The 25471-nt window shown below is 39.2% G+C and overlaps 1 protein-coding gene across 1 annotated transcript in view; it reads left to right on the top strand.

Moving 5' to 3' along the window:
• Positions 1–214: 214 nt before the first annotated feature.
• ubash3bb (ubiquitin associated and SH3 domain containing Bb) overlaps positions 215–25471 on the top strand; it is a 42268-nt gene continuing 17011 nt past the window's right edge. The window contains exon 1 of the mRNA XM_034603979.1: positions 215–561. Coding sequence (XP_034459870.1) covers positions 221–561 — 341 coding nt within the window. The 5' untranslated portion in view covers positions 215–220. The remainder of the gene's footprint in view (positions 562–25471) is intronic.

The following is a 25471-nucleotide window of genomic DNA, read 5'->3' on the forward strand; positions in this document are numbered from 1 at the left end:
TATACACTTAATATTTTGTTGTCACTTATAATACTAATTATAATTCTTTGGACTTAATACTGTTATTATATTATAAGAATTGTATAGTGTGTGCTGTGATCTTGGAGCAAACTGGCACATCCCTCTGAATTAATACATGTATAGGATAGTTGAGGATGAACCCACCAGGCCACTCTGGAGAATATAACATATTAGCAGCTTCCCCTCAGACCTGATCTACATGTGTAACCGTGCTGAGGCTCAGTGTGAACCAGTGGATCTCATTCGCTGTTCCTCCAGTGGGCGGGGTAGCGGGGCTCTGCCTCGGCCGCTCACAGCCGCTCGCAGCCGCTCTCTCCTCCACTCATGCGAACCCGCTGAATGTGATGGACTAGCCGGAGGTCGCTCTGGTGCTTGGACTGTCGGTGTTGGGGCTCGGGCGACCCGCTGGACCATGGCTGCCAAAGACGACCTGTACAGTAAAATCCTCCCGCGGAGGCTCCGGCAGAACCGACCGGGCTCAGTGAAATGCGGCTCCAACCTTGACGTGCTGTTGTCCATGGGCTTCCCCAGACCAAGGGCGTGAGTAGCCTGACCGAAACGCACGGACATGTTACATACACGTGTGTGTGGAAGATGACATGCACGACACAGCTGTACGGAGCCCTGACTTGGACACGGTGGGCGGCTGAGCGCAGAGGAGCGGGTCTGTTGTGGTGGCAGTTAGCGGACGGGTCAAACGCAGCATCCCTCCCCTTCACTCGCTATTTCCCCGTGTCGCTAGCCGCTGCCGTATATTCATACACAGTAAATATACAGTTCAGTGTGTTGGAGCAGATTTAGATTCATTAAAGAATAGAGAATATCCGTGGAGCTGCTCAACACAATGAGCAGGAATGGAGCAGTCAAAGTTAACAGAAGTGGAGGAGTTAGCATCAAACTCCAGGAAAACACACCCACATTTATAATGTGTGTGACTTTCTCTGGCTTAGTTGAAGTTGCGGTTCTCAAAATTAACTTTGTTGAAAAATACAGTTTGTTTGGATGAATGTTTTATTTGCTAACTTAGTTCAGTCAAATAAGTTGGAACCTGTGTCAATGTTTCAGCCATATTCATGACGAGCTGTCATATGTGAGCTGTTCAGAAAACGAGTCAGGAGTCATGAAGTCATGACTGTGTGTGTGTGTGTGTGTGTGTGTGTGTGTGGTGTGTGTGTGTGTGTGTCTGTGTGTGTGTGTGTGTGTGTGTCACAGGCTACCTTTGGGGTCCAGTTAAATGGGGACAGAAGTCCCCAATTGGAAAACAGCAGATTTTTGGGCTCAGGGTTAGGGCAAGTCTCCTGAAAACTAATGCAAGTCTATGTAAAGTCCCCAAAAGTCATCTATTACAATCCTTGAGTGTGTGTGTGCTCTTGTACAGCTATCTTTGTGAGGACCAGTTTGAGTCTCAACCGACGGAGTGAGGACATTTTGGCAAAGTGAGGACCTTTTGGCCGGTCCTCACTTTGTGACCCCCCCTTTAATGGACTGTTTGGGGGTTAAGACTTTGTTTTAGGGTTAGGGTTAGAATTAGGTTTAGGTTAGGTTAAGGGTTAGGGTTAGGGTTAGGCATTTAGTTTGGATGGTTAGGGTTCGGGTAAGGGGCTGGGGAATGCACTAAGATAGCTGTACAAACGTGTGTGTGTGTGTGTGTGTGTGTGTGTGTGTGTGTGTGTGTGTGTGTGTGTGTGTGTGTGTGTGTGTGTGTGTGTGTGTGTGTGTGTGTGTGTGTGTGTGTGGCGGGGAATCACCCAGTGTCCTTTGCTGCTGCTGAATGGAGGGACTGTCTTTTCGCCTCTCCAGATCAGTGAGTTCATATCTGTCCTGTCGGCTACAGGCTCTCACTGTAAACACAACACTACTGTGTACTGTATACCACCAACCAGGAAAGCAGCAGGTCACACTACAAGCTTACATGTAGCACCAGAGTACAACTGGCCAGATCTTGTAGTCTGATGGGATATCCGCGGGTGATGTATTCACAAATGTTCTGTGGTCGGTTGTCTGTCAGAGGAAGAAATGTGGACTTGCTTAAATCACATCTGTTCATGAAGTAGAGGTCGATAGTGTCAGCTCTGTCGCTGGTTAATCCATGAATGGATTCCTGGCAATGATTATAGGTTACTGACTGACTGAATGGACTGAGACAGTGAGGTAAGACCTGATTCTGGGGCAGTACATGATAATAATGTAACAGCAGCAATGCAGGATTGTGTCTTTAACATACAAACATGTAGTGCTATTTTGTGTTCTGTTGTCAGGTTAAATTGCTAATGTTAACTACCTGACTTAAGAGTTGGGTACCGTTCACATCTGAATTGATCCTTTTCATACCTGGAATTCAGAACTGGAAACGATATCTTTTAATGGTATCTTACCCTCTCTGTAGGTGTATACTTGCATTTCCTGTTATGTTGTTGTCAGCAATACTGTAGTTTTTGTATTCTAATCTTTCCCTGTAAATAGAATGCAGTCCACAATATTGCCACAGTTTAATTTAGCATAAATCAGTACTCGGTAGAACCAACATAATTAAGTCAGTAACCTTAGATGTAAATACTTTGCACCTGCTGAGAGGCTTTTTTAAAGCTGAAACTAGTTTTTCCGGAATCAGCAGAATAAGTTGAAAACACAACATATTACATTACGTACATATTTTATTGTTATAGGGTTATTTTGCAAATATGTTCAGAAACAATCACACATCCAGCAGATACAGCAACAACAAGTAACTTTATTAGACTAAGTGATGAAGTTCCACATTTACTGTGATGCAGAGCAGATGGTGTACAATGGATTTATCAGAGGTTTCTGCTGTAAACAGCTGCCTAATGTATCCAACAATGATGGGAGATCGTGTTTACCCATGTATGGAATATACACTTTTACTTTTACCACTGTTTTTTTTCTTAATTCATTGATTTATTGTTTTCTCAATAAAATGCCAGAAAATAGTGAAATGCTGTTATATTTCCCCACAAACCAAGGTGGTGTTTTCAATATTTGCGCAGCTAGAATCCGTGAATATTTGGCATTTTTGCTGAAGAAATTACTAAAATGTTTTTGATTTGAATTGTTGCTGGTCTAATAATGACAACTGCAATGATGTCATTCTGCCTGAAAAATAAGAACTTTAACTACTAACATTTCTAACTTTACTTTTCAGACTTTTCAAAAAAAGATAAGGATGCCTTTCTTTTGGTTTGCTGAACTGTGTGATACATTTTACAATTGAGAAATAATATAATGTAAATCCTCTCTGATGTACAAACTATGTAATTACAATGCTGTGTTTAAGTTGCTATATCTTTGGCATTTCTTGTCATTGATTGCCTGGCATATACACCAGTGTTGCTATTTCTACAGTAAGCAGCTATTGGCAAGTCAATTCATCAGTATCCATAAATGTAAAAAACATCACTTCCTGTGTGTATTAGAGCATTTTCCAAGGAATGACCTCTCTGACTCATGTTGGTCAGAACAGCAGATGGAAAAGCTTTCATAACTGGTCTATGGTGGAATCAGGGTTGTGTCACATTAATTAGCGAAAGTATGCAAAGCTATTTCTATCCGTATTATTTGAAGTTGGTGAGGAAGAATTACAGGACTTCTCTTTTTCTGTACTTCATACACTCAGCATCGGAGGCCTCTCCACCCCTTTCACCCAGACAGATGTCACTTGTCAAGAGTGCATAAGTGTTTGGAAGTGTGCTGTGGTTTGCTGAATGGACACAGCAGACGACGACAGGCCCCCAGGCAGGCCATCTAGCAGTCTGGCCTAGAACACACTCCCGCAGGGAAGCCACAACCTCTTTTATATCAGCCCACGACTACTTGGCCTGGACACGGCCACTTATTAATCCCCTTTCTCTGGCTGGCTGTCGCTGTCTCTGTCTCTGTCTCTCTTTTTTTTTTCTGTCTCGAGGTTGACCCACTAAATTTCCTGACCAACTTCAGGTGTCCTGGTTCTGTTGTGTAGAAGGATTACATTTATCTGATGTTTTTTCTTTGGGGCACCCCCTCACATGGCTGCCAGTGTTCACACAATAAAGATTAGATAACTTTTATATAATGGAGTTTAGTGATATCACTACACATGGGTAATTAACAATGCAATTTTGGTCGGAATACAAACAGCTGTTTTAACTTCGACAATTGATATTGACATTATATACAACCAGGACTGGGTGTTGAAGCAGAATACGTAATGAGAATTGACCAAAATGTGTACGTAGCATAGAGTATTAAAAAGTATAGACTACTGAAAGTTCCTGATTAGCGAAGTTACATTTGGAAACAATCTAATTATATTCAAGTGCTCTTTGGTACAAATTATGGAAACAAAGTCAGTTTCATATTTTTTATTGTTGTGCTCACTGCCTGCCCTAAATTAATTCCCCTTTACGCAGGGTCGTACTGGGAAACAAATTCAGCCTTGGAATCAGGCTTGGAAAGAAACAAAGCTCCCTTCAAAGAGCCGCAATTCCCATCACAACTCTAAAGGAACTTTTGAAACTACTGTATATTTTATCAAGGCAAACTTCTTTTAGCCTCATGCCTCTTAATATTAACATTTTCTGCAAGTGGAAGAGCGAACATCTTGTTCTTCCTAATTCTTCATAAGGCATGTTCATCAAAGACCAAATAGAAACGCTGTCATACATTTTCAAAAATTATGCTCAAACAAATTGAATATATTTTGTTCTTAGTTTGAACTAATTCTAAAATAAATCAGATCTACAGATTAGTATATAAAGTATATCTAATAGTAGATCTACAGATCTACCTAAAATAAACTTAGAAAGATAATTAGATTTCACATTGTGTTGGGTGCCCCCAATGTGTCAGGGTTGAGACACTGATAGGGATGATTCTTGTTAATAGTTCTATTGTGCCATTTAAGAAGACCGTCTGCCCAGACAAGAATAAATAAACTTCAGGGAAGACTGAATAATAAATGTAATTGTCTTACTTTAACATTTTATTTCAGTTGAAATGTCACTTAATTAGTTGGCTGTAAAATTCACGAAATAATTGTATCAAATTTACAAAGGACACAACCTCCTCTCAGTTATTGTACATAATTCTGATAAAAAAAAAATATTTCCATTATTAACAGTTGTCATTGCCATCATCATGGAGCCAGGAAATGATTTCAGGTCTGCTGCACATCAACTGCAGGTTAAATCCCTCTGAAGACAAAATCGATTGTACACATTATTCATCTCTCTGGAGAGAAAAGGCTTCCAGCGAGTCACAAGGTGCATCTCTCTGACTTTGTAAATGACAGTCTTGTGTATGTCAGCTATAAAACTCCTATAATGTAATGATCAATTATACATGAAACAAACAGAGTCATGCTTGTTTTTACAAGAATAGCCTGCAGGCTGCTTAAATGTCGCTGCCTGTTGGTACAGATTGATGAGAGAGGGTGCATCATTGACAATTTATAAGATAATTTCAGTTCAATCAGATCTGAGTTTTAGATTTTAGATTTAGGTTAGATTTGGTTATTCCGCATGAGAAGATGCCCAGTATGTCCACTGTGGTCCTTGTTGAAGAGAAGAGACACGTACTTGTGGTTGAAGATAATGTTATGGAGATATAATCATGTCTGTGAAGTTCTCACACTGTGTCTCACACTGTGTCTCACACTGTGTCTCACACTGTCTCACACTGCAGCAATTAGCGCAGCAGCTCCAGTGCTCTGTGTGCATTACACAAGAGCAGTTCAGGGACTGTATTGAGTTGTTCGTAACCTTGGAAGTGCTCAGAGCCCACTGCACAGTCTCTGTAGTTATGGCGTAAAATGCAGCAAAATTGACAAGGAGCATGTAACATTGCCTGTTTAGACAAGTGGACTGATAAAAAAACAGGATGGAGAGGCAAGGGACAAGATTTTGGGGCTTTCTGGTTTTCATTTCTAGTTTGACCAATCATGTTTAAGCAGGCTTTGGTTGCCCACAGGTAAACAGTCGGAATGGAGAGCAAAAGAGACGGAACTCATTGACCAAAAAGCATCGGCTATCAGCTTTTTAATTGATCTGCATTCATATGCAGATAGCTGTTGATATATAATAGTCAAAATGTCGTTTGGACCTAAAACACCTACAGAAAGTATCACTGTTTGTGTTCTGTGTGGAGACGTTCATAAATAATGTACGGCAAACTTATAAGACAGAGTCTTGGCCTGGATATCCGCTGTACCAGAGGCCCCCAAATAATGCTTGTTGCCCATACCCTTAGTTTCATTAGTGCGAAAATAATTGATGCAGTGGTCCAAAAGCAATGTGCAGTAAAGTATATGGATGTTTAACATCAGATGCACAGACTAGTGTAGCATTACGATGAAATGTAGGTTCATCATTATGTTAATCGGGTAATAAAGTGGTGTCATTTGATGTTTTGGGTTTTATGGGGGAAATATTACGACTTCAGGTGTAAAACCACCAAGACATCTGATCTTAAAGTATTGTGTTTGCCGGGGGATATGTCATCTCCTGATTACTTTTAGACAAATCATCAGGATCCAATTGTGTCAGTATTTCTGGGTTTTTATTTGCACCAGGTATAATTAAACGGACTGATAAAAATAAAAATAAAACAGATAAGGAGTGATGGATTTTTTTTCTCTCCACACTGTCTCCACTCTGTCTTGTTAGTATGATGGGATCAGTGTTTTGAGATACAAAGTTTTAGCTTAATAATTCAAGTTAGTTCTCTGAAACTGTGCCATCTTCTCTTGTACGCCCACCAGAATAGAGGATATCCAAAAGAGGCTTTGTAACCCTAACTAACACAAGGAGTGCCTTGTAGCTCTTTAAAGCAGTGAACATTTGACTGAATGGCATTGCAGCGCATTGCATAAATGTACCAATGCAGTATTTATTCACCTAAAGTTTTAGAGCTGCAGAAGAAAACTTGTAACCTTCGTTATACTGTTTATGCAGCTTTATTTAAGCTCAACGTGTAGTTGTTCTTTTAGTTCATGAAGCAAGATTGAAGTTCCTAAGCTCTGTCAGATGGACACCCACTCACTTCCTGTGTAGATAAACTGCCAGACTGGTCGTAAAACTGTATAGTGTCACACAGAACTGTAATGCACAACTTGTGTATCCTTTGCAGCTCAGAGGTGCATCTGAAAACATTGTGACAGATGAACACTCAACCTATATACACTGACTGTGTGCGGCGTATTTGCACTGCGCCTCCCCTGTGCTGATTTGATGTATTTTCTACCGTTTCACAACAGCTGTCAACAGAGGAAATGTGTTTTCTGTATAGCTCAGCTCAAGCGTTGCAAATTTGCTGATTTGAAAGAGGAAAAGAAAATGTCTACATACAGTATGTGGGTTCTCCTCTGCTACATCTGAGAGTCGCATATAGAATATCCCAGCTATGGGAAAACTGAAGTGCTGTGGAGTTTGCAACTCTCATGAATTATTTAATCACTCCCTTTTTTAAATCCCTGTATCTTTGAAATGCAGATGAATACGATTTTCCCCCCCAGAACATTTCCATTCTGCCTTCACAAATTGGTTTCAGCTCTTTGGGACTGTTTGAAGTACGTTGTAAAGTCATAACAATATACCTACTATTTCATTTGCTGTGTCATCATTATATGTCTGGCCCAGCAGGGAGCATCTAACAAGGTCATATAAATGTCATTAGTCTCCTTCCTGAAACAGGAGAGGTGCATCACTGTCTGGATATAGCTTCCTTCGGTCACTGGTGCACTTCCACTGCAGCTTGGTGATCATATCATGGTTCATTTGAAGCTGTGTCCGGAAGCAAGGAAAGAGACAGCGCTATCAGATTATGGAGCCATTACTCAGATATCCCAAAAAGACGCTTTGAAATTCAAGGTAGTGGGACTGCAGGGTTTGCATTACAAATTACCTGCAATTAAATCCCATTCCCAAAAAGGAAAAACATCTACTAATAATAGTTTGTTTAAAATGTTCTTTCATGCCTTGCAAGATCTTGTGCGTAGAGGTTAGTAGTGACCCACAGTGTTCATCTGGCTCTTCTTCCTTTCTTCTGTGTTTGACTCTTAGAACCAGAGGCTCTGTGTTCAGTCAAACCTGAATCAACTGAATGTGGAGGAAAATTAAGGAAATGTGACGTTTCAGATAATTTTTTCATCGAGGTGGAGGCTTCACTGGACGTTAGAGTCATGGGCTTATTGAATGTCATCAATAATCTGTTCGTAACTCTGTTTCCACTGCACTTTGTCACTTTATTTTTTACCTTTTTGCAATATTTCAGCAACTTTTTTTGTACTGATTAAAAATGATTATTTAAAGAGGTTGATGTAAACACACATATAGAGAAATGACATACAGAAATGCGTGGTAAATGGAGTTGACTGATGCCGTTGTCAGATTTTTTATAAATGTCTGATATCAGTCCCATGTGTCTGTCAAACCTCAGTTAGCCGCTCTTAGGACAGCTGCCTGCCTACAGCTGCTGTGTCTGGAGCAGGTTTCATATTTAGGCCTGGAGGCTGCTGGGATTGACAGCTGTCCTATGCCTTCCTCTGTAAAGCACCCAACTGCTTCTGTCTGCTCGGCTCAGGACTTTGATGGTATACGCAATATAGACAATATAAGCAAACACTAACAATCCACTAAATCCACGATCCTACAAATCCACTCAATGTACCACAGCCCAAAATGGTTGGTTAATCGCTATTAATCAGAAAGGGTAATTTTTATACTCTACACACCCGACATGCAGCTCAGTCTGCGGGTATAACTGCAATCCAGTGTGGAATAGAAAGTTAGTCATCCCCAGGTATGATATGATGGCTATAATGTCATTTATAGTTGTACAAGCCTGGTGAGCTGTAATTCCAACAAGAATCCCCACCAGACCAAAAAAATATATTTTTTAGATTAAAAAAAAATAATCCCAATGAAATAACAAAAGATAACACCAAATATCCACTTGCTTGGAAATCAATAATAATATGACATTTGGGCCCATCTGTGCAGCGCTGTTCCAAAACGTGAGTCAACCTCTCCGTTGTTGCCGGGGCAACCTTTAAAGTGATGTGTATCCTTGTGGGCCAGTTTATTAAATATTCATTGTAAAAATGTAATACACTGGTCATCTACAGGGAGATTTTCAATAGGTTTTCCCTGCTGAAACTCACTGTATAAAACATCAGCTCTCTGCAGCTGCAGTCGAGTTCTCTACAAACATCAGCATCAAACTGTGTTGCTGCACCTGCTCATGAACAAATATCCATGCTCTCCTGCACATTTTAAATATTCATTTTCTCTTTCGTGTCCTTCTTTTAAAAAACATTTCTACTGTGCAAAGCTGAAACTCTTAAACCGTGCAACTGTCTGGTGGAAAGAGAGCAGATTGTGCTTCTGCTCTGTTAAAGCAAAATCTGCGTAAAATCGGACTGTTCTCTCTTTTCTTTTAGCAGAATGGATAGATCCAAGTAGCCCCACACACACACCACACGCACACACATGCGCACACACACACACACACACACACACACACACACAGACACAGACACACACACACACACACACACACACACACACACACACACACACACACACACACACAAATCGACTTTGCATTGATGTTAACCTAACCACAATTCACATCTTACCACTAACCTAGCCTCGCCTTCAGAAAAAATTAAGTTTTGCCCCATCAGGACGGAGCTTTGGTCCCCATGAGGTTTACTGGTCCAGACCAGGTCAGTGGTTATAATGGATTAGGTCCCACAGAGATAGTAAAAGCAAGTACACACACAACTAATCTGTGAACACAGTTGGCATTTATTTTTGTAAGCAGGGCACTACAGTGTTGAGGGGATCAGGAACTAACGTAGATTTGATGTGGCATTTAATCTCATGCCTAATTTAATGTGTGTGTGTGTGTGTGTGTGTCTGTGTGTGTGTGTTTATTCATAGGCACTATTTCACTTTTGGTACATGTTTGCTGCTGTATGCATGGGTGTGTGTTGTTGAATGTGTGTGTGTGTGTGTGTGTGTGTGTGTGTGTGTGTGTGTGTGTGTGTGTGTGTGTGTGTGTGTGTGTGTGTGTGTGTATTCAGTGATGACTGAGCCATCTGTGCCTGTAGAACCTTTGCCAATAAAGCGACTGGAGCAACTCCAGCAGCCAGCTTCCTCAAGCTCCTGCCGTCTGCCTTCACACTCACACTCACTTCGCTGAGACACGACAGGAAGCTCCTTCATCTTGGACCGGCTTCCTGCTCCATTCTCCCTCCCACTGCGCTCCACTAATCCTCTGCATGACTGGATTGAAATGATTGTGGTGGAAAATGGATCTGGAGGCACAATTAATTACAGGCCAGATTGGATGTGGCTACTGCTTCTGTTATTGAATATTTCCTAAAGTCAGACAGAATATTGCAATTCATTTTAGTTTAGTTTCAAATTCATTCAAATATAACATGTATCTGCTGTTTCCTGATGGAGATAAAACACAGCTCCTGCATGACTGCACTTCAATTTTAATGTTACATGATATCTAATCTCTAGCTGCATGTACAACCAAGTGCTGCATCTTGACAGGAAAAAAAGTTCAGCCTTTCATGAAGAGGTACTCATATATTCTTATTTATTTAAGTGTGCAGATTGTAGTATTTTGACACTGCATGTTGATATCAGAAGACATTGCGGGGTAGAGAAAGATTAGAGGATCTGCGAATGATATGAGTTTAAAGAAAATTAAGAAGTACATTTCAATTTCTATTAATAAAGACAGATAAAAGCATATAATAGTCGTACTAAATTTATGTATTAACTGAAGGCTTATAGTGTGTGACTGACTGAGTTGGTGTGTCGTCAGTACACTGGTGAGATCAATATACTGTATTTTGCTGTTGTTGTTCGTGTGTCTCAGTAGTACCACAAGGGAGGTGTTTGGTGTTAGGTGGTAATGATTTCCATTGTATGTTTTAGAAGGCATTTATGTATAAATAATCTGTACAAAAACATGTACTTGTATGCTCCACTACTGCTGCCCCTCATACAGCATATGTTAGATCCTCTGGTTCATTTTTATGCTTCCATATGCTGCGTGGGAAGAAGTGTGTTTAGCAAATGTACTCTGCATCCACAATCCATCCATCCATCCATCCGTCCATCTGCCCGTCTCTCTGTCTGTTTTTCTGTCTGTCTCTATAAATTTGACAGCGCATTTTATATTCAACTTTTAAATGTTGACAGGTTTTTGTCAGGGATTTAGTGATAAGCAAATGTACATAGTATGGTACTCATTGATTTTCATGGCATGGTAGATAGTGAGAGACCAGGATAGGGCTGCCATCCTAGTATTAACACAGTAGTCAGGTGTGATGAAGGACCAGCTTTTAATTGGTTCATTTGTGAGAACAATAATCTTTGGTCTCCGCTGTTGTCTGTGATTATCTTGAGCTTGTCTTGGCATGTGCACACTTCTCATTAATTACTTGATGCATCCCCAGTCTTATCTCTCTCCATTTTCTCCAAGAGCTGTACGTGATCTGTTGAGTGCTGGAGCAGCATTATTAAACTGTGTCTAGTGTTCTGTCACACGACCTCAACCTGTCTGACTGGCTTCTGCTCACTGAGCTTATTAAACATCAGTGTGTGAATCTACTACTGCTTTTTCACCCATGATTGGATAAACTGAGATACTAGCATAAAGCTGCATTTTAATGTGAAAGGGGTTCACTCACAATGATGAACAGTCACGCTACTTTGAAACGTCACACAGCTTTTCAGCTCATTTTAGCTTATTGTTTTTGGTTGTATGGCAACAAAACTGACGACATTTGCTGCAGTAAAAGAACTTAATTAACTCAGTGACTGCGTTTACATGAAAAACAATATTCTGATTAAGACAATAGTCTGAATGAGACACTGTTTGTAAACAGAATTTTCTGATTACCTTGACCAGAATACGACCATACTCCTAATAAGCAATAATAAAATAAAGACATATGGAGTATTCTGATCTTAGTTGCAGTATAGCAGCAGACCACCCAGTGATGACACAAGTGGAGCTGTGGTTCTGGTTGTTGATAAGGGCCAGGGAGGAAAATGGTTGTTGGTCAATATCAAGCTTTTAACAGTGGAACATGAATGATATTCTCATGCTAGCCATTAGCATGTGTGTGTGTGTGTGTGTGTGTGTGTGTGTGTGTGTGAACATTTGGAGTTGGAGTTGAATCAGTGAGTGAACACGTTGTCTGAACAGTGAACAGGGGGTGGGCCTGGGTGGCTCCAGCGTCTGTAGTCTTTCTCCAACAAGGACAAATTAGGTTTAATGAGCTGTGAGGACAAACAACACAGAAATGAGCTGTGGAGAAAGGCGCTTATTGTTTCCCCGAAGACGCCAACACAAAGTTCATTTTCACCATTAATAACAAACAGGCTGAATCTCCTCTTATTACTGAGCAGATTAGAGTTTTAGCTCGACAAACATTTCCTGGAGGCAGAGCTGGCCCAGAAGCACAAGTCATTTCACTGTAGAGCCAAAGCTTAACTCCTCCGTGACTCATTCAAGAAGCTTACAATGCTCTTGTCATATTGTGTTCTTGTTCAGACTGTGTCAGTTTCCCTTTCCATTTACCATTTTGTTTGTTTGGAGCCCAAATGGTCAGTATGATGAATGATAAGTATCAGAGGGGGGATCCTGCACACGCCCTGTATATACCCAAATCAGGCAATGGTGAAGTTTTTTATACTGCCATTTCATAATTATGTTATCATGTCATTTATAACCAAAGATGACGAAGTGTTGGTTCATAATAATCATATAATCACATTACGTCATATGATGGGGAATCATTTTAAGATTGGTATATAAGCTTCAGTTTGTCTCATTTGCAGACATCTTGGAAATAAATGTATGACCTTTGACATTTGACCAATCAGCCTTGAAAGTGAATCAACTGGAGTAAGTTAATGTTCCCACCAAGTTTGGTGAAAATCTGTCCATGTGTTGTTCAGTTATTTTGTACAGACACACACAAAGGGGTTAAGAATAATAATTATAATTATATAATAATTATATTAAATAATAATAATTGTGAATTTAATTGACAAAGTGAAGAGCCAGAGTCTGTTGGCTTCCTGTTGGCTTGATTGACCACAGACTTATGTCTGAGTTGCCAAGATAACTGAGTGGACAAGGACCAGCTAGCTGCTGCTGTCAACACTAGCCCTTTACCCAGACTAGCTAAGCAGTCAGCCATGAGTGTTGCATGGGCAAGATTTTTAATGTAAAGCTACCGTTACTAACTTTTTTCGAAGACATTTTTACTTGAAATATGCTAGAAATATCGTTATCTTGAGAAGTGCCATCAAGACTTATTGAACTTCCTGGCGGTAATCCAGAGAATTTCCCCTCTAAAGTGTCTAAACAAACCTTGCCCCTCAAACCAATCAGAAAAGGCCAAAGTCAAGGGTGGGATTCAATCTTCGCCTTCTTCGCCTTCTTTGCCTCCTCCAACTCCAACTCCAGCTCTTCAACTTCGGACAGGTAGTGTTTTCACATTTACATCTGCCATTGCCATTACCAGGGAAAAGCTCCTGATAGCTTCAAGGGAAAACAAAAGTGCAATCCTCTGAATGCATTAGTTGGAATGTGGCAGACCTAGTTCCTTAGTGCTGTAAATTGAGTCTTAATTTTTCTGTTTTCGGTTCAGAGAGAATTGCATCGTGAAACAGAGGCTTATAGGGAAACGATCTGAAAGCTGATTGCATAATTATTTCATAGCCATTACTATTTATTTACTTTACAGTGATGAATTAGGGACACTTTAATTTAGATAATTGATAAAAATATTTTAGTATATAAGTTAAACTGTGGCAGTGATTGTATATACCATGTAGAAAATGTTCCATTATGTAAAGTGTGAAGCATCTACATCACTGTACGCTAAACTCAAGCATCCATGCAGAAGTTTGAATGCATCATTGATTTCATCTATTCATAATGCTTCGTGGTTCTAGTGTGCCTGCTAACATTCAGAGTGTGTTTCCATGTAACTCTAAGAATTATTGTCAAGGAGGCAAAGAGCGATGTTCTAGAGAAGACAATTCATATTTAAAATTGTCACAATATCAGCAGCTTGAATCCAAAAATGTCTCAGTTGGGGCTAAAGTGTAGTGTATGTTTGTCTAGCTGCTGGAGACTCCCTGGAACAATGTACAGTAAAACAGGAAAAAGATTATCAGTTCTATTATTGTGAGGACGGAAGTTTGTATCCCCATCCGCCACACAGCACAATGCTGGCTTAGTATAGAAGCAAAGTGTGTGAGAAACACACAGTGGATCTGCCAATGCATATACAGTATAGAAAGTGTTGGCCCTTTTTATTTTCAAAACATTCATGTTATTTTTCTATTTCATGTTAAAATCTGTTTGTGGGTTGAGATTAGATGAAATTATTAAGGTCACGGTAATTTATAACTCATACAGATGTGCATGAGTCTGACTGATTCATCACTTCGCTCAAAAAAGTCAGCCAATATGAGCATTTCACAGGCACGTCGGTTTCTATGTTTATGTTTTCCATTATGTGCCGATATAAAAACTTTCCTTTTACAGGATAATGCAGAAAATCGCTTGCTGTTGGAAATGGTGTCATATAAACACCATAAATATTCTGTCTAGAATAATATGTAGTTTGTTATTATTTTTATTATTTTTTATTGTGCAGAAACAATCTTTATTTATGTTGACATTTTACGCTATAAAATGTTTTTAGATTCAACTATATTTTTGCTTGTATTTGTGTTTTCCTTTTATTTGTCATAAGAGTTTGATGATGATATCATGATGATAATTATTGGCAGTTCATATCACCCAATATATTGGTGGTATCAAAATGTTTTTTACTCCCTAATATTGGTATCAACCCCCAAAAATCAAGTAGTTTTTGTACATTGTGCTCACCAAGTTATCAATATTATGTGATGTATATATTAGACTATCAAGGTGATACATGAGTTGTATTTTCAGCTCTTGTTCACATTCTCAGTAAAAGAATAATATTTCGAGTAATGCTATGTATCACAATATCATAAAGTATCCTATCCTAATATATCATTATCATATATCATTCAGTGAAAATTGCTAGAAGGATTATGGTTTGTCATTTCTAATTAACCAAGAACAATAGCTTGCGAATCATCTGGAATTATAATTGTTATATACAGTTGTGGCAATGTCCCTTGCCACCCTGGGTCTCCCAACACAACCAGACGACAGCCGCTCAACACCAAACATCTTTATTAGCATAAATCAAAAAATAAACATAAATTCGGGTAAGATCAATTGCCCCGGACATAACCTTTTCTGGTGGCAACTCAAATCAGCTCTCCGGCTTTGTCGCTCTCTGTGTCTGTCCAGTCTCTCTGTGTCCGTGTGTGTGTACTCTCCATGTGTGTCAGTCAGCCTGCACATGGAGCCTTGCTAAAAGTGTAGGAACCACTCTATTATCTGTCTTCCTGTACTGTGACAGTGTTAAAGCAGTGAAACAATGAGACAGAGAGGAACAGAGTCCTGTTGTTTTACCTCTGTGGTTACTGTGGTGATCTGCCTCACAAATCCTTTTCGGTTCACATGTATATACGCCTGTTTATATATCGATGTGTGTGTGTGTGTGTGTGTGTGTGTGTGTGTGTGTGCGTGTGTGTGTGTGTGTGTGTGTGGTCATTTGCTTGTGTGCTGTCTTGCAAATGTGTGTGTTGCCAGATTTGTAAACAGGAAGTGAGAGGATGCATGCAGTCAGAGGACAAAGAGCCATGGGATTTCCCTCAGTGACAGAACTTCTCAGCAGTACGAGGCTTCCAGTGAGTGGGTGGTGTTTGTGTGTGTGTGTGTGTGTGTGTGTGTTTCCTTTAACATGGGTGGGCCAGTTTATGGTTTCTGGACAGCTGATAAACAGCATGAGACCAGAAGATTTTAATTATCACAGTTAAATACATGCATGTGTTTAATCTGATCAGATTTTAAGAACATAAATTTGGGTTAAAAGGGTCTTGTAGATGCATCATATCCACCAATGAACCAAAGTGTCTCAACAGTCTCCACTGTAATAAAAGGCCAATGTGAGAGATGAGAGAGTCAGCTGGTCTCGGTGCAGTTGGTGTGGTGGTATCAGGGCCTGTTTTCACATATGTCACATTAATCTGTGGGAGCAGGCAGAACAAATCATGTCGAGCAGTTGTCAGACAAAGCAGGGAGGGGCTCATAGCAACCCAAATTAGCTACCATTATCACTGTCAAGACAACTGGTTGAGACAGCTGCTTACAGGTTTGTTGTATGTGGCAGTTACCTGTTTGTCTTCCTCCTCATCTTCTAAAAAGTGTTACTCACAGAATCGGAACTTCAGGCCACACTACAAGTGTGAAGCCTTTACAATGCTAGTCACAGTGCTGATATGTTCATGTGAACTGTAACACTTGCTGTGTGCAGCAGCAGCAGCAGGCACACAAGTGTTGCTGGATCATGCTACACTGAGACCCCAAACCCCCACCCCCCATCCACCTGCTGTATTGTCTGGTGACACAACAGCCTGACAGTTTTCCCTGTACAGTGCAGTAGTGGCTATGTGTGCTTTATTGGTACTGTTGCTAGAATATGTCCGTATAGCAAGGTACAGAGATGTTAACCTTTGACCTCTTGCAACAAAAAACAAACAAAAATATTTTTCTCAATGCTATATCATTAAATGGATGATTAACAACTTACTGATTCCAGAAATCTCTGTCCATCAGTCTGTCTGTCTGTGTATTGTTAAGGGCCCATGGAAAAGTGCAGCAGCGGTGGTGCAGCTTCAGGGTTCTGTGGGCTGAGTGTAGCAGGTCACTTTTACAGTTTCAGAAAGAAAACTGCACCCAGCATTACTGCAGGCCAAGCTAACAGCCCATTCCAAACATGCAGGTTTACAATATCACTGCGCTGATATGAGAAAATGGTTAACAATGAGTTGATATGATGCGTTTTATGTGAGATTGTTTAGTGAGATGTTGTTTTGCTCTGGGAATATATCACTCACTCAAATCTGTTGATTTGTCACAGTGATCTACAGTTTGTTTTTATGTTCGACGAGTTCCTATTCCTGTATTCCAACAATGCAAGAGAAATCAGGTGTCTTATGCTAGTTTAGCGGCTATGTAGCTTTGTTTGGCTAGCCTCGAGTGTAGCTGAGGAGCAGGCTACAAACGGTCTGGCAAGTTCGTTTCTTTCGAACTCCACACCCCCAGATTTTTTTCATTTTCAGACTTAGTCTTCAGACAGAGCCGACATTAACTCAAGTGACATCACTCAAGGACGTTTATCAGATTTTACGCAGCTTCCTCTGCACAAAAAGTGTTAATACTACTTTTCTTACAATGGTATTCCCCAAGACCTTTGTCTCTTTGTTCATTTAGTAGATTAACCCTTCATATACTCCTTAGCATCTTGTTAATGGATGCCTGTATGAAGCGGATTTTTAGTCAGACTATGAGTAGCTCTAAATATGAAATAGGAATGACCAAAATAAAGCTAAATCAATGATTTTTAGTTTTTGTATTTTATTCCATATGCCTTTATGACACATCTCTGATTCACTAAAGGACTTTTTGTCACAGTTTTTTCTTAAGGTTACTATGGAATAATATGGAGGTTACATAGTGTGGAAAATAAATGACTAAATATTTTCTCATGTGGATCAGAGTGGGTTTATTTTCTCATTCTCAACAGTAAGTCATATTCCTCCATGATAACAATGAAGCCCCACTGCATAATAGATGCAGGATGTCTAGGTATGACTGACTAGTTAATGGAAATAACACTTCATCTAGCAGTGGAATAATCGTTTAAACTATTAAAATGTTAAAGGTGATATACAAGACTTCAACCCTTAATATAGCCGCCAAACTATTTTCTATGTTAAGATATAGAATGATGGTGTCCTGAGCAGAGAGTTATTCTCCCACATTTAATCGATTAATTAATTATCCCATCAACTCTAAATCAAATCAGTATCTGTCCACCATTTATTATCTTTTATGATGAAATAATCGTATTATTTGACAGTTGCTGAATCTTCCGATTAACTATAGAACATTTTTTTTATGAAAATGTGCCAACACACCAACATTTTTTTTAATTACTGCTTTTATTTGTGACATATTTTTCCTAAAGAGACAAAAAGATAAAAAACTTGACCCATTCACAAAAGATAAAATAAAGTCTATATACAGCATATATGAATGAATCAAAAAGTAATGCATCTCTAGTTCAACCCATTCTTCTGTAATTGGGGCAGTTACATTGTGAACGTTTATGCAAGTGCACCAGTGCGAATCAGTGAATCTTACCATCCCAGCAGTAGGGAGATATGGAGCGACAGCAGGATTATGAGGAGGCTGAAAGGAATACATTGACCTCACCTATGTTTTATATGATGGTTGAAGTTAGAGGTTAAAGAGGGATTTGAATATAAAAATGCTACAAAAAAACATATTGAAACAGACGTATAAAACTACAGTGTGGACAGAGAGATAAATGAATAATAAATTGGAAGATGCTTTTTCCATTTTAGTAGAGAAGAAATTTAGATGCATAATTTTACATAGCAAATCTGCACCATGTGAAATGATATGCTGCTGCAAACTGTTGGGAGTCAGTTCTTGCCATCAGAATAGATTATATTCTGATTCAGAGAAGGGTCTGTGAACACTTCCTTAGACTATAAAGTTCAAGCCATTCTTCACAATAATCTCTCTTGTATAACATGTTTATCATGATTACCTGTTGTGTTCTAGGCCATCGTGTAATCATTTAGTTAAAGTTTAATTGTTAAATATTATGTGCTGCACGATGTATAAGTATGCGCAGTGCTGTGTTGCGTGGGCGTGTTGCTCACTGCCTTGTCTCTTTCTCTTCCTGTCTCTCTGTGAGTCGAGCTGTTAACAGAGCATCTCTCGGTAAAACTTGCTTTCACATCTCTGTGGGCGAGAATGAGTGTGGGTTTCTCACAATATTCTCATAAATGTCTTAAAGATGACAGATTGACCCTGTATGTTATTTAAGTGGTAAACATATTCAGAGCTACTGCATGTCACAGTACACATCTGTACAAATTGGTGCTTGAGCTGAAGTGTGTTTACAGCCTGAAAATGATTGAAATGTGTGCATGTACTGTAATGTTAGGGTTTGATGAGGGAGTGGCGAAAGCAGCTGTTAGGCAAACAACTTCCGGACTTGTCATTATTTTAAATGTGAAACAAACCAGCTCTCACAGCTTGTATTTAGATTTTTTTCTCATCTTTTTTTCATTAGTGATAGGGGAAAATCAGCATTGAGCATTTTCCTATAAAGGCCTTTTATTCCGTTCTTCTCTCAGCCCACACTGTTCTGAGTACTCACAGGTGGAGAGGTTGAGACGGTCATGCTGTGAAACAGCTGTGTTTTATCATAGGGACTCAGGGAGTGGTAACCAACAGAGCGTAACACACAACGGAACGAGTGGCTGATGTTGGCCTTCTAATACAATTCTGATATTTAAGGCTGGAACAAACCATTACTGTCATAGTTGATTCATCTACCAATTATTTTGTTGGTTAATTGATTAATCTTAAAATGTCAGCCCATCCCAGTGAAAATATTCTGAATGATTAATCAATCATCAAAATGGTTGCTATTGCTCACAATCAATCACTATCTGTACTCGTTAATTGATGTGGCTGTGCTGATATTAGTCTAATCCAAGATAATTCATGTGATTCACCTTCATTACAGTGCATTTTTAGTAGGTATTGCTTGTTTGCAAGTCAAACAAGTTTACACTTTATTGTACAATTTAGAAAAATTAAAAATGTTGGATATTTAAGTTTTTTTAAAGTAAGTATTTTATTCCAGCATTCCATTTTATATCGGAATAAATACTTTATTTTTAACACATAATAAATTATATACATTTACACAAAATTTGATTATAATCAAAACAATAATAAATTATTTCTCTTTTGGAATTGTGTTTGGACATTTAAATATACATTTTAGAAGTGAACTCAAAATATACAATAGTTAATGAAAGAATAATATACAGATATAAGAATTTCTTAATGGTGTTTGTCTTTGACTTTGTACTAGTAAACTAGTGTTATTACAAAATAAGTGTTGGAGTTGTTGAAAGTTTGGCTTGTTCGTTGTTGCTTGCATTTTGTCAGCTAATAAGCTAGGTTCAACATGTCTACACTACTCTGAGAACTGATATCTGTCTTCTTATCTAACTGATGGCACATTAGCATCAACCCCACAATGACATTTTTCATGCCAACATCGAAGTTAGATTCACTAGTTTAGTGAATATATAAATGTAAAATCCCAATTTGAATAAATTGTAATTCTCAAAAAACCTTTAGATACAACTATAAACATACCTGGGATCAACTGTAAATAAAATATTTTGCATCTATGAGCCTAATTATTGGTTACTAACAGTTTCAAACCTCTTTCAGTATTACTCCAGCTTGTTGAAAGCCTGGTGATATTTTCTTATTCCCAAGAAGACTCTACTGTCCTTTTCTTCCAGTGAGCAGTTGCTGTTAGCATCAAAGCTAACTTCATCTGCTTTGATGGTTCATGTTTGTCAAAGTCGGTCTGTCATTTTGTAGCCCATAATTTGTGGCCATACTGTAGAACTAGTGTTATCTTTGGGAGTCAAAACAACTATAAATGTAGGAATGAAAACTAGCAGAAGAAGACGCTCAATACTTTTCTTACTTGTGGCTTTTCTAAATGCTATTATTAAAATCTTCTGGGTCTCAGTTTCTGTACAGCACACCAGGTTAAATCTGATAAGAAATCATGCTTCTGAGGATGGTTCAGTTGACAGCTTGAGTTTATGCAGTGACTGTGTCTTCTTGAAGCCACTGACTTCTGTTCATCAGTATTAAACTGAGCAGAGATGGCCTGATGCTTGTGTGCAGCTCACTGTCATGATGAACACTGAGGGAGTGGTGAGTAGCTGGCCTGTGGGGCTTTAGCGAGGAATCTCTCTTCTTCCTCTGATCACTCCCCACTTTGATCAACAGACGTCAGGCCGGCTGGTCTACCATCATCTGTCTGAACACGTTAGGTATGATTTCTAACATGATTCTAACTGAAATTTGCCTGCTCCCAAAAAAAGCTCCTTTTAGTGTTTACACAGGATTCTCTTTGAATCCCCAGAAGCCTTTAATCGACATGTTTGACTCAGTTGAGGGTTTGAAACAATAATTCAAAGCTTTGGAAGCTAAAGGACACAGTGGCAGTCAAGAAGGAATCCAAATACATACGTTTCAGCTTTTTTTTCAAAGTAATGAATCAAGAATGGGCACATCTGTGTCATTCAAGTTTAATTTAGGTATTAGCTATCCACAATGAGTATTAGGGCAACTTAAAGGGAAAATATATCTGAGATTTCAAGAATAAACAAAAGATGTAAATTTACAATAATAGAGTTGTAATATGATAATAACGTTTTGATATAATCAGAAGAAATTTATACATTCATGAGAATAATTTAATATTACGAGACAAGTAAGCAAGACACTGCATGTTGGTTACATCTGTATGATATTCAAAGATATTGATTCAAGATTTTTAATCCAGAATGAGTGGAACTCCGACGAGCAAGGGTTCTTCATCCTGCTTGTTTGATAAATAATGTTTTTTTCTTTATTCTTGTAATATTACAACAATTTTCTCGCAATCTCAGAATTGTGGCTCCTTTTTACGACCTAAATACCCTGTCGTAGCTATCTCACTGCTAATAGAGTATATTTTCTTGTAATTTATACAGGACAATATATGTAGATGTACTATATAAATGTAGTATAAATTAAGTACCCTTCATACAACACAGCAGGTAGGAACTAAAAGTGATCCAGTAAAACATGTGGAGCGAAGGTCATTCGGTTACAGTACAAAGAATCACCTGTCATGAACAATTGTGTTAATGCAAGAACAGTAAAATCATAACAGAAGGTAAATAATTTATTCACCATATCAGCTTGTAATATATCACATCTGAAATCTGAAAGAAATAAAACCCAAGACCTTAATCTGAGTCTGTATTTTAACATTGTTTGTACCAAAACTGCAACAAGATCAACTGTAGAAAAGACTCTGATGATTTATTTACTGAGGCAAGTTATAACCACACATCCTATGTGTAATGACGCGTTTAAAAGAAACTCTACATTTCCTGTTCTTCAGCCACACTGATGCAGTGTTTCTGGTTTGTTTTGGATTGATTGTCATGCCTCATGACCGCTGTGTTGCTTCAGCTTCAGCCTGTGAACCGAAGACCAGATATGACTCGTCAGGATTCTCTCACACGGTGTTATGAGAGAGCCACTGCAAACTGAGACAGTGCTGCCACCACCTACAAGGGTCTAACAGTGGAATGCAGTGTTTGCTTTTCACCAGACATAACAGGGGCCGTGGTGCCAGCAACAATTCATTGAGTGTTGGTGCAAAAGTCCTGAGAATAATTTAATTCAAATGTTTTTAACACATTTGAAACTCGTATTTATCTTACCAAGCAGCACCATCTGCCTTGATGTGACTTGGTGACTGGCTGCAGTATTGTTCATAAATCCTGCCTCCTCCATGTTAGTGGATGGGACATGGACCAAACTTAAAAGTCACAATACACATCAAATGCATTTTTCTGTCCGATGGTTTCTGTCGTTTTAGGTAGCTCTTATCACACTGATGTACGGTCAATTGTTTTTTCCTGAAAGATCGGTTTTAAGCAGTATTTGACTCTATAAAAACAGGGTAAAACATCATGATTGACAGCTGAGTCTGACTCGCGATTGGTCAAGCGCATGTATCGGTTAGATCTTGATACAACTGCACAGACTCCAAGATGGCAGCGATTGATCTGGGATATTTTGGTTTCATCTCTGGATAGTGGTAGGATGCATAGACAAGTCCATTTTTATATAATGTCTTTGGGATTGACAGGTGTCGGCATAGTAGCTCTTAAGAGCTGCATGACCTTTATTTGATCGCAGTTTGATTTTAATGGACTGCCTGCGTGCTAACAACCTGAACCACATTTGCAGCTCCTGGATGTTGGTGGTGAGGGATTGACTGTGTCATACTTTGTATTATTCTGAGATTATGTAATTAAAAAGGTGATTATTCTACTCATAATCATATGTCTAAAGAACTTTGTAATTATTTGTCTAGGGTGCCACATCTCATTGCTGTTTTTGTGTGTGTATGGTGTGTGATAGAGAAAGCACTGTGTATGGAATGTGTTGGTGAATGCCACTTGTACTGTAAAATGTTTGAAAGGGATAGGTCACTGAAAAATCTACCCACCACTGCGCTGATGGAGGGGTGGGTGAAGTATTTGAGTCCACAAAACACTTTTGGAGTTTCAGGGGTAAACAGCGTTGCAGCCAACTTGAAATGGCGTTGTTTACACCATGTTTTTCCTAAATATCCTGATATCCTCCTCTCGAGCCGCATTCGTGCGTGGATCCCAGTGGACATTTAAGCTAAAATCATGGTGTAAATTAAGCTGTTTTGAGTCTAATTTTAAATGTCTGGGCTTACAGACACTTGGATGACACCGCAGAAGCAGTATGGAGGCATTTTCTGTATTTTTTCTGGGGTTTTTTTACGTTTGAAGAAGTGGTCACCATTTACTTCAATTGTATTGGATTTTGTTGCAACACTGTTTACCCCTGAAACTCCAAAAGTTTTTTGTGGACCGAAACACTTCACCCACCTCTCCATCGGCATAGTGGATAGTAAATGGACTAGGAGTGAATAACAATTTTTTGGTGAACTATCCCTTTAAGTGTTCGATAAAACTGAATAATCTCGACATAAATCCTGTGATATGTAGCAACCACGTATAAATTATACGTATTCTGCAACCTTTAAGCAAGTCTGGACTTAATGTGTGGTTGTGTGTTATGTGTGGTTGTGTGCCTGATGTGTGTTGAAGTGGTGTGAGGCCTGTCCTAAAAGAACCTCCTTCATCTCGCTCTCTCCCTTCTCTCTAATTCTCTCACACACATATGCAGTGGTATGTAGGTCTACACCTGTGGGACACAGCAGCTTCGTCAGAAACCCAAGCAGCCGCTTGCACACCAGTAAGCTGACTATGATGCTGCCGCTGTGGCCAGAACTGCTGCTTACTGAGCATACTCGTGGTTTGGTTGCAAGAAAAAAGTATGGGTCGTTTTTTTTTCTCTTGATAGATATGGTTATCCAATGTCTCGCTTGAACTAACATAGAAGGGCCGGGCCTTTTCAGTCAGGGTGTATTATGAGACCGCCTGCCAGCGAATCTCAAGCCTACAGATTCTGAACATACTATTTTAAAGATTACTTTTTATGTCATGTGTTTTATCATCTTTTATTTTTAGCGCAGATTTTTTAGCTTTTAGCTTATTTATCTTTCTCCTCTATGGGTTGCTGTGGCTCAGGAGGTAGAATGGGCTAACCAGAAGGTCGGCAGTTTGATCCCTGTCTACCTCATTCTGTGTGCCGAAGTTTCTTTTTGCAAGATGCTGGACCTCAAATTCCCATTAACGGCTGTACTGGGAATGTGTATTTGATGTGTCGTAGAGAAAGTGCTGTTAGTATGAATGTGTGTGTGAATGGGAGAATGGCAAAACTGTATGTAGAGGACTTTGTGTGGTCATTAAGACAAGAAAAGCTCTATTTAAATACATACCATTTACTTTACCCCTATTCCTTTAGGCATGTGTTTTAATTACAACCGCGTGAAACAGTACAGCAGGCGAGTTTATTGTGATTGGAGGCATTTCTCTACCTAGCAGCTGGTTAGCATTGTTAGCATAGCTGTGTTGTGCTGTGTGTAGCCCATTTCTGGTTCAATAGCACTGAGTGGGTAGGTGGCAGGTGTTTTTTTACAGGGTTTGAATGCTATAAAAGACGTGACGTGCAGAAAGGGGCTGGGAATTTTTTTATCCACCAGGGTGTCATGTTTACATCATTGCCAATCGTAGCTTGTGCCAAAAATACCCAATACTGCAGAGTCATTTGACCTGTATCGTTTTACACTGAAGACCAAAAACAGATGTTACTGAGTTTTAGAGTTCCAGCATTTAAGGGGCTTTAATTTATCTGAAAATAGCTGCCCAGTCATTAGACGAAGAGTTGGTAAACACATACACAAAGTATATATTTAGATATGATCAAGACTTCAAGTAATGTTAACTATTGCCACAAAGCGACACTATTGTTGATCAGTTTTTTGCCCAGGTATGATTTAATCAGGTGAACACACTGCATGCTGGGGTCTTTTTCCCACAATACATTCACAACATAAGAAAATAATGAGTTTTCAATCCAAGCACATTAGCAGGAGCTCTCAAAGACATGCAATGTAATGATCTGGCCAAATACACAAAGTCAGTATGGATGCATGCAAACA

The sequence above is a fragment of the Hippoglossus hippoglossus genome, chromosome 13 (assembly GCF_009819705.1).
Source record: "Hippoglossus hippoglossus isolate fHipHip1 chromosome 13, fHipHip1.pri, whole genome shotgun sequence".
Lineage (NCBI taxonomy): Eukaryota > Metazoa > Chordata > Actinopteri > Pleuronectiformes > Pleuronectidae > Hippoglossus > Hippoglossus hippoglossus.